Genomic DNA, 13,767 nt, shown 5'->3' on the forward strand with positions numbered 1-13,767 from the left:
TTACACATTACATGTAGTTACTAGTAATAACAGTCGATTATGCAAAGTTGCATGCAACTAACCCTGAGCCAAACCTTAACCCTCACACTAATAGTACATTTACTATTAGTGAGTTCTTAAATGTATAAATACACTGTAACAAGGACACCTTAAAATAAAGTGTAACCAAGATGTGTGTCTGGTGCATGTTGGTTTTTAGTGTAGAATGTACACTGTAAAAACTAAAGGAGCCTCAAGTATCCTGTTGGATACTCAAGGAACTTCAAAATGTAATTTTGGTGCCTCAAAGCTCTTTTTCCTATAGTAGGGTTACTGGAGGAGCATTGACAATCTTTGAGGTTCTTGCTGGAACTTATGGGATCCTTTAAGCACTTTGTATTTACTTCAGAGGTTCTGGAGTCACCTTTTCATTACCATGAGACCCTGAAGTGCTTTGGGGGAAAATAGAGGAACTTGAATGCGATAAAAGGGTTATTGGAAGATCTTTTAACATTTAAGTGGTTCCTGGAAGATCTCTTATGTTAAAGCCAGCATCTGGAGGAACCCAATGGTTCAGTGAGGCCAGAATTAGATTATTATTCTATTATTATTATTATTATCCTATTATTATAATTATTATAGGCTACTTAAGTTTGATTCAGTATACATACCCAGGTGAAAAAGACGTACTATTAAATGTATTAAAAATGTACTTGAGTGTGTTTTTAGTAGACCTACAATAAAAATATACTTTAATGCATTTTTAATACATTTAACAGTAACCTAGTCTTTTTCACTTGGGTAGCTTACATATATTTAGTATAGGCCTATTTTATTAAGTCATTTAAACCTTAAACAACAACACTAAATAATAATAATATTATATAGGAGAAGCAGGAGGAGAGAAGTTTTATTCAGTCACGAAACTGCTGCTATTCCTCTGCTGTCGTCGCTTCAGTGATCCTCGCGCTGCTCGCGCGCAACAAAGCTCAGCTGATCGACGTCATCGGTTTGAAAGTAACGGCTCCTCTCATCAAAGCTTCCGCCGTTTGTTCGGCTCTCCATTACAAGGTTTGTAAACTCGCCAAATAAATATACAGAGTCTACTCACTATATATTTAAACACACATATATATAAACTAAATTTATTATACATTACTACGTTTTTACAGTGTTTACCACTCGTTTATTGCACAGTATCTGGTTTTAGCCGCGATGCTAACTAACTTACGTTGATCTAATGAACAAATGGAAATGATTGACTTATTGTCTTAGATTGATTTAGTCATTCAATTCAACATATTTTGTACAACTGTGTCTTCAAATTGCTGATATAGCCTAACTAATTTAGAAAATTCTCTGATTCTTGGCGTTTGTTATGAATAACAAAAACAGGTTATAGTTTGCTCTGTTTTTGTTTAGCCTAACTTTACTACAGGTGTCCTCATTCTCTCAAATACCATTTTAAAGCCATTTACTGGTCAATAAATATTATGTTGTGAATAATCAGCTTTGTTCTTTTGTTTCCCCAGAACAACCATTACATTTCTAAAATAATCTGAACATTTCAGTGGCAACATTGAATTACAGTAAGTACCTGCACCACATGCTGTACTTTATTACTATGAACTTTCTCTGTGTGCAATTGTATTGTTTGACTGTGTACTTGTGTTTTTTAATCAGTTACTCTCTGAAAATATTTTCTCATGATCTCAAATCTCATTCGTGTTACTCAGAAAAATAATATCACAGGTTTGATTCACAAAAAATGCTATAGACATTTTAACTCTGAATTATAACTTCAAGTTTAGTCTTTTTCAACAAAAAAAAAAATAAAAAAAAGGAAAAAGCTATTAGGCTTCAGAAGACTTGCAACACAACCCATAACACATGAGTTGTGAACTCATTGATTATTTTTAGGATCTTTTCTGGGACATTTTTGGAGCTTAACCATTTTTACATAAATTGTTGCATTGAATTGAACTAGACAAGTGTGCATAAGAATGGTTTCATGAATGATTTACACATTTGTTTTCTTCTTGTGTTTCATGCAGTGAAATTGAACGGTGACTGGGGTTGCATTATGCCTGAGATCTGCTTTTGGGTTCCACAGACAGAAAGTCAAACAGGTTTGGACCGTCACAAGGCTGAGGAAATTATTTCAATTTCACAACTATCACTTTAATAACATTACTAACAGTAAATTTTGTACTTTGCAGGGATCTCAGTAAGCTGAAATACAAGTTTGAACAAGAATAAAAATCCTCCTGTAGACCTGAAAATCATTGAAGTGTCTGGACCATCCACCAGAACAGAGGAAAAACAAACGGAAAACGATGCTGTACCTTTTCACTTTTCTAACTCTTTAAGTACCTCACACCAACTTGGTCCCATAGTGACATTTTTGACCACAAACGAAATTGCTGATCGTGTGGATTCTTAATGACTGGAATTCACCAGTGAACATTCACAGAACAACAGATAATTTTACTGCACCTTAACTCTGTTTCCGGGTCGAAGCCTCTACTTCCTCTATCTTGTTTCATGAGAATACTCAACAACCATTTATGAACACTGTTGATTCAAGTCACACATTTAAGATTTTCAAAAGCCATAGTGTACATTACAGTCTCCAGTCTAACGGCATCCCAGACTTCAACATTTTATGATACACAATAGCTGAATAACTAACAATCTGAGATTTCAGTATAGAGATAAAGGTTACAGCACAATGAGTGTATAGCACTGTTGTTTGTTTTTAGCATCTGATAGAGCTTTTGGACTTGGAAACAGTGATGTCAGACTTACCATCGGACTGAAACACAAATGTTTTAAAGTTAAGTATGATGGACATTTTTAATTTGTTCAAATGTAATTTTATTTACATTGATTTATTTCGTGGAACATATGTGTTTCCATGCATTTTGTTGAGATGTCTTTTCTTGTTTATCTATTGTATGGTTGATTATTCATGTTGCTTATGTATTATACTATTTTTTTGTGTATTCATTGATATTAATCTGTAGTTAGCTTTTTTCCCCATGTGTATGGAAGTGTATGTATAAAAATGAATATCAAATATGTAATAAACAATTCTTATTTTGTATTTGGTTCAATTTGTTTATTATAATAGATGTCAAAGGTAACCATAGTAACAACATGAAATTAAATATTTAAAAAAAATGAAATTTGGTTCCTGGAGGCACCCAAAGTGGTTCCACACAGTGCCTAATATAAGAGTTCCTCAGGAAACCTGTGTGGTTCCTCAGAGAACCGGACCTTTTTAAAGGGTGCCTAGAGGATCTACAGACGGTTCCGCCGGTGTGGCAAAGTGAAGAACCCCAAAAGGTTCCTCCAGGCACCTTTTATTTTTACAGTGTAGTGTATGCTTGAGAGTAGGCTATGTGTTACAGTGGAGGTGTGAGGTGAATCTATGTTCATGTGAGGTGTGTGGTTGGTTTGTTTTTCAAAGACAAACAACTCTTTGGTCTCTTTCTCTTTCTCATTTGAATATTTTTTTCTATAGTGGTGTTGTATTAGCTCAGAGGTGTAAAGTCCAGGTTCAGATTTTAGTGAAATCTGGATGAGTTCATGGGTGGAATAAACATATGACAGGACTTTTACTTTCTGACCCCTGGACTACACACCTCTGTATTAGCTACAGTAGAGCAGTTTGTAAGTTTCTAAATCTATAAAAAATTCAAATTATTTTATGATTATATACTCTGAAATATAAATATACTTAATATGGTGTTATAAAAATATTTAAATGTGGATGATTGGAAGAGCATAAATAATGCAGGCTGTTTAAATGCATTTTAATTTATTTACAAATTAAAAACAGTAGATTGGTCTATTTGAAAATACATAGTCCCAAAATTCAAGGAGGATTGCCAGCAGCAGCTTGAGGGAACATGAATGATTCCAGTGCAAAAGACAGAGTGTGTATGTAAATTCGCTCGTAATTATACATTATCCATGGTGCTTATAAGACACTTCATAAAACAAAACAAGAACCTGAAAGCAGCAAGATATCATTTTCAGTTCAACATTATTTCTAGCCGTTTATTGTCCAGTTACAGTGCCTGGGGTTGAGAAGAGATTCATTTGAAACAATTCACTTCTGTCTAAAAATCTTGAGTTGTTCCAACTTATGTTGTTCATTCGATGAGATCCTAAAGAAAAGGTAAAAAAGTCAGCAAGTGAATGCAAAATAATAATGACAATAATAATAGACATTTATTAGGAAATAATAGGGGTGGGTGTGTGTGTGTGGGGTGGGGGGGGGGGGGTGTTATTATACGTTAAATTGAAATCAATATAAATAGCCAAAATGAATGGATGCAAGTGAGGGTAATATTATTTAATTATTTAATCAAGCTCACATCATCTGAATCCTCCTGGTCCTGGAAACCATTTATTTTGCCATTGGGGCTGCTCTCAAGGTTAACACACAGATCATCTTCTTGGAGTTGCAGAGCAGAAAACCGATACGAAGGTGAACTGCAGGGGACAGAATTTGACCAGAAGAGAATGTGACTTCTGCAAGGCAATTCGTAGGATGAATTCAGGTTGATTGAGACCCTTTTTGTAATTGAGATGACTGGAAAATAGTGTCCCAATCAACCTGAATTCACCCTATGTCAGATACTAAACAGGGCTTTAAATGGATGTAATATCGAACACAGGACAATGAAGGTTTTTATAATGTTACCTTACCTTTGCCTACAGTTTATTCTCCTTGAAGTGATTATTAAAGCTGCAGTAATAACCAAACCGATGACCCCCACACAAGTACATGCCACAATGAGAACCAGCATGCCTGGCTGCAAATAAAAAGACAGTAAATAAATTTATCAACAATTATTAAGGGTCTTATATTTTTCTTATTTTAGTCTGTGCATTTTGGAGGGAGGGAATTTTATCTGACTCGATCTGCAGGTTCGAAGTTGCAGCCAAAAGTAACTGATAATTTTGGGGACCACAATGTAAGTTTCTCAATATTAAAATCTTGTTTATTTCAATAAACTTACATTGTGGTCCCCAAAATTATCAGTTACTTTTGGCTGCAACTTCGAACCTGCAGATCGAGTCAGATCGCATATCACACATCACTTCATATCACATATGCAGCTGAACGACAGCCATGTTGATTCCAAAATACAGCACACTTGTATATTACGTAAGCAAATTTTACTTATTAAAAGTATTTATGCTCTTCATATTGGATATAACATCCATCCTCAAAGAATGGCCCAAAATGTCTTTAAAATTATTTTTACTGAATGTTTTTGGCCATCTTAAAATTAATGAATAATTCTCAGAAATGAACTACTTACTGATTTTTCAGTATGCAAATTTGAGGAAGTAGGTGAACTGTCTTTCCCACAATTCTTTTTGAAAGCATTGTTTCTTCTCGGAGGGCTGAAACCACCCTCACATTTATCGCCGGGAATCTTGCGATACCTGTTTGACATTACATAATTATAACAGTGAAGTGTGAGTATGAGTTTAGGAATTTGTGTGAAATAGAAAACAAGATGTATTTAATCACCCTGAAGTCTGAAGGTCCTCTAGCTCCCCATCTAAGCAAATATCCTGAGTTTGATTCAGGAAGTCAGGCTGTGGGAGACACTCCGAGCTGTTTTCATGTCGATAGAAGCCATAGTCACTGTTGACAGGATAGATGTTCAGAAAACCCTTTGGGTACAAGCAGAAGTCCAAACCTAAGTGTTCTACCATTTTTCCTACCACATGAAGTCTTCTCTAGTGCAAAGACACGGGCGCTGCTGCCTGCTGACCACATATCCTCTCCCGTTTCTACATGCTGAATGTTTTTTCAGTCTTCTAAATGTCTCCTTGTAGCCCAAGAGACATCCGTCTGTTTCTGGGTCAGAGTCGTAGTCAGTGTGCGCCAACCAATTCACATAGTCCTGTTCACCACCTAGGGAAGATGACGATTTAAACAAACCCCTAAATCTATGTTTTAAATTGCCACATTTGGGGCACAGATATGAATGATATTGAGTAGTGTGAGCAATGGTGTTCATTTTCTAAGCAATCTTACTGATTTCACCTGGTAGATGGACTAGAATATCAAAGAGACTTGAGCCAGTAAGCAACCACCTAGCAACAACCCAGAACTTTTAGAGATAGTAAAAATTTAGGAACTGTAATTTTTCCATTTTTAATGCAGTAACCACAAGTTGATAGTTGGAGAATTTTGGTCTGTCTGTTGGCCTTGAGCATATTGAACCTGTGGCACAGCACGTCGGTGAGAGAGATCACTCTGATTGGCTATTCAGCTTAACGAACTAGTCCACGGCGTATCTTATAAGATCAGATGTTTTATCAGGCTATTATCATTTTTATTTTATTTTTACGTTTAGAAAACCTTGCGACTGAGAAAACATACAAGGGGTGCAGGGTTTATCTCTTAAGAAAAGTATGGGACATTTTTCTATTTTGTTCAAAGTAATAAACTACTAAAAACAAACAACTACATAATCTAATAATCAAAACTCGCACCATAGTTAACTAGTAATTTCAAAGTTTTTTGTCTTCCCTTGTAAAATAGCGCAATTATGCCCCGCGGTCCAGATGCAACCAAGACGGGGTCTTGACGAGGTCCACCTGAATACCACTGCTTTAGGGAGTAACGCATTACTTTTTAAAGTAACTTTGCCCAACGCTGGTCTGAGCCTTAATGATATTCATATGACACTTTTTTTACACACAGTATTTGAATTCTGCCCATAATTCTCGAAAAGTTTCTTACATTCTCTGGTGAGCAGGTGTTCAAAGTCTATGGTGATAGCAACCCACATGGGCTGATCATCATCATCTGGGCGGTAGCCGAAAATGCTGATATTCATTGTCTTAGTGCCTGGCTCTGATGCCAGTCCTGCCAAGAAGATCGGGTGGCCTGTAAAATTAAATGTCTTCCAGCATTGTCCTTCATCTGTGGAAAACCTGAAAACATCCACATACATAGTCATATACGACAGCAAACTACATTTCGAAATATGACTCCATTTATCATAAAATAGATGTTTTGAACAGGGCAAGTGGTAGTGTTACTTTATGGAGCTGATCTGTCTGTCTCTATGCGCCTCCACAGCCACTAACAGGCCTCCAGAGTCCAGGATACTGTAGTGGTGAGGTCCTCTCAGAGTCCCCCACCATGTGTAACCTCCGTCCCCAGACACGTACACATCTGGCCGGGCAGCAGAAATGGAGTCTCCGACACTGCCTGCAGTGACATTTAACATTTAGACCAGTTTGTTGGGGAGGGTGGAAGCTGTGAGGATAGAGGAGAAGGACTAGTACCATGCGCGATGACCAGACCAGTGGCGGTGGGTTCAGAGAGAGGCAGCATGGGAGTGATTCCGCTGAAGTGACTGTGCTCACCGTGGATGTGCAGGTTACACTGGAACACACATTTACAGTAACCTTTTAAGTCTGCATGAAATGAAAATTCACTCTAGAAGTCCCTCCTCTACATTTTTTTTCTTTTTTGATAATCTGTTTTACTAGGATTTACATCACAATAGTGAAGAAAACATCTATCACTACTTCTATTACGTCTCAGTCGTCAAAAGCTTTGAGGCTAATCTATACTAGCCTGGTAATACCAGACTCTGGAGTTCCGTAATAGAAAAACGTTTTCTTTACCGCCTGGGGGCGCTAGTCTGAAGCTTAAAATCATTAGTTACCTGTAAGCCAATCACATAACGTTTGGTTATGGCGTGTGTTATGCGCATGCTCAGCCGCATCTAACTTCCACTGTAAACACATGTATGATGCGAAAACAAAACCATCGAGCGAAATACCGGAGTGAACATGGCTGTGAATGACTTTTGCAGATTATGTGAAGTAAATCTACGCATCCACGGTACAATCAGCGTCTACGTCACGGCTCTCAGCCCGCCCTCTGTTCGTTGATTGGCCGGCTGTTTTCAGGCCGGAGGAAAACGGAAAGCTATGACGCGGTCTCAGACTGAGTACAGAAGCAAAATGAAATTGAGCGGAAGTACGAAGTCTGACATAGTCAGGCTAAATCTATACGCCAATGTTTGCATAAACATTTTTAAAATAGGCTTTTTCTTTTGTAAAATGTTCGTCCAATATTGGCTCATTTTAAAAACATGTTCAGTATGTTCTTCCTCAACTTCCGAAACTGAGCAGTGAAAACTGTGCTCATCAAAACTTCAACAGATAAAATGTCTCTTCACTCAGTCCTCAGCTGTTACCTTTTTCGAGTTTTCTGGACAATCCACATTCTCTGGTTTATTCAGAAATCTCCATCGGCCACCTCTGTCGAACGAAATGACTGAACGAATGCGTCCATCTGCGGCCCAAGAGGTGATGACTTCAGTACCGTTACAATTGTGATTGGCTATTTGGTACTTAAAGGGATAGTTCACCCAAAATTTTAAATTCTGTCATCTTTTACTCACCCTCATGTTATTCCAAACCCATTACCCTTTCATTCACAAGTGAAGATATTTTTAATGAAACTTGAGCGATTTCTGTCCCTTCATTCCACTAAAACTTTGACGCTTTAAAAATTCATTAAGAGATTGTAGAAGAAAACCATATGAATTGAATGAATGTAATTATGCCTTTTATTATCACACATCTATGGAGCATCAAATGTGGAGAATCCTTGATGCAGAACTTTCATTTTTGGGTGAACTAACCCTTTAAAGACAATTGAAATAACATGAAACAAATGTTAATACCCTCCTCCAGTTTGTTGGTGAGATAGACCCCTCTCAAAGATGTAACGTTCATGAAATCGCTCTTCCCCTCCCCGCCGAACAGGTGGTGCTCCAGAGACTTAGAATACAGGATTCCACGGTCATCAGAGGTGTAGATTGTCCCAAAATATGTGTCTTCTGTAAGCATGTGAGATCACATCACACACAAACACTCCGCTGACACAGCTTTCTCTCAGATGAGATAAGAGATCAGCCATAAGCATCATTATTCAAACACCGCAAACCCATCTAACCGGCTTCATGGGACAAAATGTGAATCGAACGTCCAGTGAGAAACAGATCGACATGTAAAAGCATGATGGGAAATAAGATAATTCTTTATATGAACCATGTACTGTATGTCATACATACATGTAAATACAATGAGGGGTGTATTTGTGTGCAATTTCCTCTAGTGTGACAGCAAAGGCCTGACTGAAAGACTACACCATCCTCACTCTTATCTGTTTCCAGTGATCGTCGCTTCACAAAGACCTCCAGACTCAAAGATGAATAGCGTACACACTGACCCAAAAGAGTCTAGCAACTTGTGCAGAGACATTCTATGATATGTCAGCACAAAGTGGAACTCGCTTGACAAGTCCTGCCTCCATAGTGTTAAACTGACAACAACAGTGGTTGAGCTGTTAAATAATAAGAATACTTCTCTTTTACAGCTTTGACAGTATGGAGAAAGAGGAATGGATGAAGTTAACAAGCGTGAAACAGCACCTCCAGGGTTGTCCACGTGCATGAAGATCATGTCCTCGTCGCCGTCCAGAACGGAGTAGAACTGCAAACAGACATCAACAGTGAGTTAAAGAGTTGCACACAGTGTTATGAGTGTGTGTGGCTCTTGAATCATCTTTGTGAGAGGTTGTGGCAGGTTTTTTTTCTGCCAAATCAGCAGGACCAACAAGTAATGGCACAACTTGCAAACATTTCCCCAAACATATTTGTGAAAAATAAATAAATAGACTTAATTATATTATTAATAATAATAATAATTATTGTATTTAATAATTATAATATAATATCAGTCATATATTATTTACAACAAAGAATTATAAATACATTTATTAATAATAATAATCCATTATTTATGTATAATTAATTCATTATAAATACATTTATTTAGAATTTGTATCATAAGTGTGTTCTTCACACCTGCTCTTTAGTGGCTGATGGCAGCTGGGCTTTTTTGAAATGGTCACCCTGGTCTGAAGACACATAGATGACACGAGGAGAGCCCTGTAAACACATCTCATAAATCAAGCATGCCTTGATGATTCTTACAGAAGGGAAAGTGAAAAAGGGTGGTCAACATGCAGTGTGTGTCTGTAATGATCCACACCAGTTTTTCTATGACTGAGGTAAACAGGAAGCCGCCAATGTATCCAAAAAAAAAGATGTTCTTGGCGATGGTGGCAAAGGTTTGGCCAAAATCCTGCGTCCGTCTCAGAATAAGCTCGCCTCGTCTTGCTGCCTCCACTGGTTCGAACACAATGAATAGAGTTAATTAATGTGTAAAGTCAATTAATAAGCATTAAATTGAATGACCAAGCTATACAAGATTGATTTTTCTTTTCTAATGATGATTAATTGAAGAAAAAAAAAAAAAAAACAAGAGGCACCTGTTCCTACTGGGCTGGAACTGAAGAAAAGAGTAATTCCAGATCCCCTTAAAATGAATAAAAAATATATATATTTACGGAAATGAAACAGATTAATTCACACACACACACACACACACACACATATATGTATATATACACTGTATATATTTATATACTGTATATATATCTGCGTGTGTGTATATACAGTATATATAATTTATATACATATTAGTGCTGTTAAATCGATTGATCATATCTAACATCTAACAAAAGTTTTTGTTTACAAAGTATGTGTGTATATATATTATTTTATTTATATGTGTGTGTGTGCGTATCTATGTATAATACATATACAAATATATATATATGAAGAGTTCAGATGCAAAAGCCTCTAAATGCCGTCTGAAATTTTCGTCTAGAATGATCATTTTTATAAAGCTTGTATATTTAAGTTCAGTAATTTCACTTAAATGACAATTAATAGGTAATTTGCATTGCCATTTAAGTGAAATTATTGAACTTAAATATACAAGCTTGATAAAAATGATCATTCTAGAAGAAAATTTCAGGTGGCACTTAGAGGCTTTGCATTTAAATTCTTCATATATATATATATAGTAAGTGCAGTCAAAACTATTAATCGTGATTAATCACATCTAACATCACATTTTTGTTTAATATATGTGTGTGTAAACAGACATTCTCAAATGTTTTGTGTGTTCTTAAAACTTAAAACTTCAGATCCCTGTTACTGTGTTATTGTTCTCACCATGAGAATGTCTGAACTCCTTTATGAACTTCAGACCAACTGTTTCCAAAGTCTTGTGAGAACCATAGCCCATCCTAAAAAGACAAATAAGTAACAATACAATAGGGGGGTTGTAAAGACCTGAGTCACCTCACAAACTGTTGATGAAACAGGAGGAGAAACCTTACTCACATCAATGCTAATGACCACAAGGTATTTTGGGTCCTGGTAGTGGAACTGAATGGCCTGTGCTGGGTGGAATGGAAGCTGCACTGATCTGAACGTCACACCAGCATCCATCGACGTAAGAATAACTCCTCCTAGCGTCTCGGTGAAAGGCAGGTTGGCTGTTAGAATCACCTGTAATGGCAACAAAAAGTTTATAATTCTGGTGAAAATAATTACAACCCAATGAAATATATAGGGTCCCAAAGAACAATGGTACAACAGCTGGAAACTATAGCTTCACACCAACCCCACTTCATAGGAAGTTAAAAAGGTGTCGTTTGAGGTTTGTGGTGGGTTTTGACACTACGTGTCAATAAAAATGTCAGTTAAAACCATGAGCTGTCGTCATTTCCATTTCTGATTGGACAGAATCTCTCTGGTGTCAAAATGGAAAAAAACATATTTCTCACGATTGACAACTACCCAATCACAAAGGTCACATTACTAATCTGCTATATCTATATCTATTAGTTAGAATTATTAATATTAAAATAAATTAAAATATTAAAATAATTAGAATTCGTTGAGAAACATTTGACAAGTGACTTTCTCCGAGGTAAAGCCATGGCTACAGACTTAATGTTAGCACATTTATTTACCTGTTGAGGGTTCCCAGGTCCAGCACTTATCCCAAAGTCTTGCTTTATAAATGTGTTGTTGATGGCATGGGAGATATCATGAAAAGACTTTCCATAGTCATCACTGTAAAAAGATTCAGCTTATCAGTAAGGAAGTCCCGACTGGTTGCATCTAAATGTATCTTGTAAACAACTGGCTAGGCCAATAACCGAGCGATATTTGGCACTTTTGAGATTATGGTTGCATAGCTGATTATCAGAAGCACCAGTAAAAGCTCCGTGTTATTTGAGAACAGGTAAAAACTGCAGCACTGACCTCCTGTAAAGGCGCGTCGAACCGCCTTCATAAAATGAATCTGAGAGAGCGCTGAGTGTGGAAAGGACCAGGATTACCTGAGACGGACAAAAAATTGTTCATACTACTTCTGCATGATTTCACAATACACACACACTAAGCAAATGGCATTTTATCATGAACAATTTGATGTATTGACTGAATATGCAGCAATGTTCATCCATATTATCAATACATTAACCTTAAAATAGAGAACTATGATGAGATATCTATTAGTTACTGTTATCCTTTTTATGATTTGGCAAAAATGACTAACCCCAGTTCCATCTCCAACCCATGTGAGAGTAAAACTGGATCCATCCTCACCATGAAACCCCGTCTGGAAAAAAAGACCAGAGTCACATATACTGATGGAAGTGGACTGTCCTGTTCAGTCTGTCATTTAAATGAATTGTTTATATAACATTAAAATTCCTATATTTTACTCTCCCTTGTGTTGTTACAATAGCCTACTGTAGAACCTTACATATAAAATAAGGCTCTTATTCTTAAATATATTAAAGAAAATAGTTTCAGTGTCCAAAACAACATTGGACGAAAAATATATATATATATTATTAAAATATGTAATACATAACTGTTAGTAATTTTAACACGACTATAAACTTTGTCGCCATAAATGTAGTATGAACTCAGGTAAATTAGGTCACTTTTTTTTTTACTCAATGTCAAAAGTAAAAAACCAGCATAAAAAAAAAAACATACTGCATTTGGATTGTGACCTTCAGTGTCTCGTTCTCACCTCGTGTGTGTGGCTGAGCAGAATCTCTTGGTCTTTGGGTGACAGTGGAGTCTTGCATGCTGTGAAACGCGTTTGTCCAGTCCAGGTGTCCCGTCTGCGTCTCGAGTGTCCGCGTGCAGTCCGAGAGAAAGTTACTGTTCGCGCGTCGCGCTTCCCTTGGACGAACGCGTCCTCGCCCAAGACTAGTAAGCACACACTACCGAACACGAGCAGTGTCCAGTTCATGACTGTATATGACTGATAGAAAGCGGCAAGTTTCCTGGTGCCTCAGAAGATGCGCGCTGGAGGAGGAGGAGTGTGCGCCACTGGGTATCGACTCACCGTCCGAAGACGCTGCCTACCTCGCATATCATTCCGAGTCAGCAGGATGGATACATTTTGCTGCACGAGCCTAGGAAAGCAATCATTGCATGGTGTACAGCACTTATAAGCATCAACTGAAGGATTTTTGAGCATCATTTCAAGACAATAGTGTGCGCACATTCAGAACATCATGGTCTCATGGTAATTCGTAAGTATTTTACGTTTTGGCGAATTGGTGGTGAATTCAATCATTCGTAATTTTCACTTGATGCTTACAAACTATTGTAGGTTTATATGAATTCACCAAACCGTGAAAATGTTACGTTTTCTCATGAGATCGGGTTATGCGCACTGCGTTTTGGGCATGTGCTGTCTGGGTAGGTTGCTCAATATGTTTTGAAACACAGACATAGACTTGACTTAAAGCAGATTTAAACTTTAAAAATGAAATTTAGT

The 13,767-nt window shown here is 37.1% G+C and overlaps 1 protein-coding gene and 1 long non-coding RNA gene across 3 annotated transcripts; one reads left to right on the top strand and one right to left on the bottom strand.

Annotated features, from left to right (window-relative positions):
* The first annotated feature begins 954 nt into the window (after positions 1-954).
* Positions 955-3,083, top strand: LOC308689162. Its single transcript, XR_014029963.1, has 4 exons — positions 955-1,050; positions 1,512-1,568; positions 2,034-2,108; positions 2,199-3,083. It is a non-coding gene; the product is annotated as an uncharacterized lncRNA (long non-coding RNA).
* A 705-nt stretch (positions 3,084-3,788) lies between these two features.
* Positions 3,789-13,237, bottom strand: LOC308689351 (sortilin; the record flags this gene model as incomplete). 2 transcript variants are annotated; one of them, XM_081363001.1, is made up of 21 exons in its annotated part: positions 3,789-4,154; positions 4,365-4,482; positions 4,699-4,805; positions 5,319-5,445; positions 5,534-5,650; positions 5,731-5,923; positions 6,758-6,951; positions 7,060-7,231; positions 7,309-7,408; positions 8,232-8,329; positions 8,724-8,879; positions 9,474-9,534; positions 9,909-9,992; positions 10,096-10,232; positions 10,376-10,422; positions 11,127-11,200; positions 11,298-11,465; positions 11,933-12,035; positions 12,228-12,304; positions 12,523-12,585; positions 13,009-13,237. In XM_081363001.1, 21 exons carry the CDS (start codon positions 13,231-13,233, stop codon positions 4,140-4,142), a joined length of 2,436 nt encoding a protein of 811 aa, XP_081219127.1. The 2 variants fall into 2 exon arrangements, with proteins under 2 accessions (XP_081219127.1, XP_081219126.1); XM_081363000.1 differs by lacking the exon at positions 3,789-4,154 and having other exon boundaries at positions 4,347-4,482; positions 13,009-13,233.
* Positions 13,238-13,767: the final 530 nt, after the last annotated feature.

Source organism: Scardinius erythrophthalmus (assembly GCF_964197995.2).
Source record: "Scardinius erythrophthalmus genome assembly, chromosome: 4".
Taxonomy (NCBI): Eukaryota; Metazoa; Chordata; class Actinopteri; order Cypriniformes; family Leuciscidae; genus Scardinius; species Scardinius erythrophthalmus.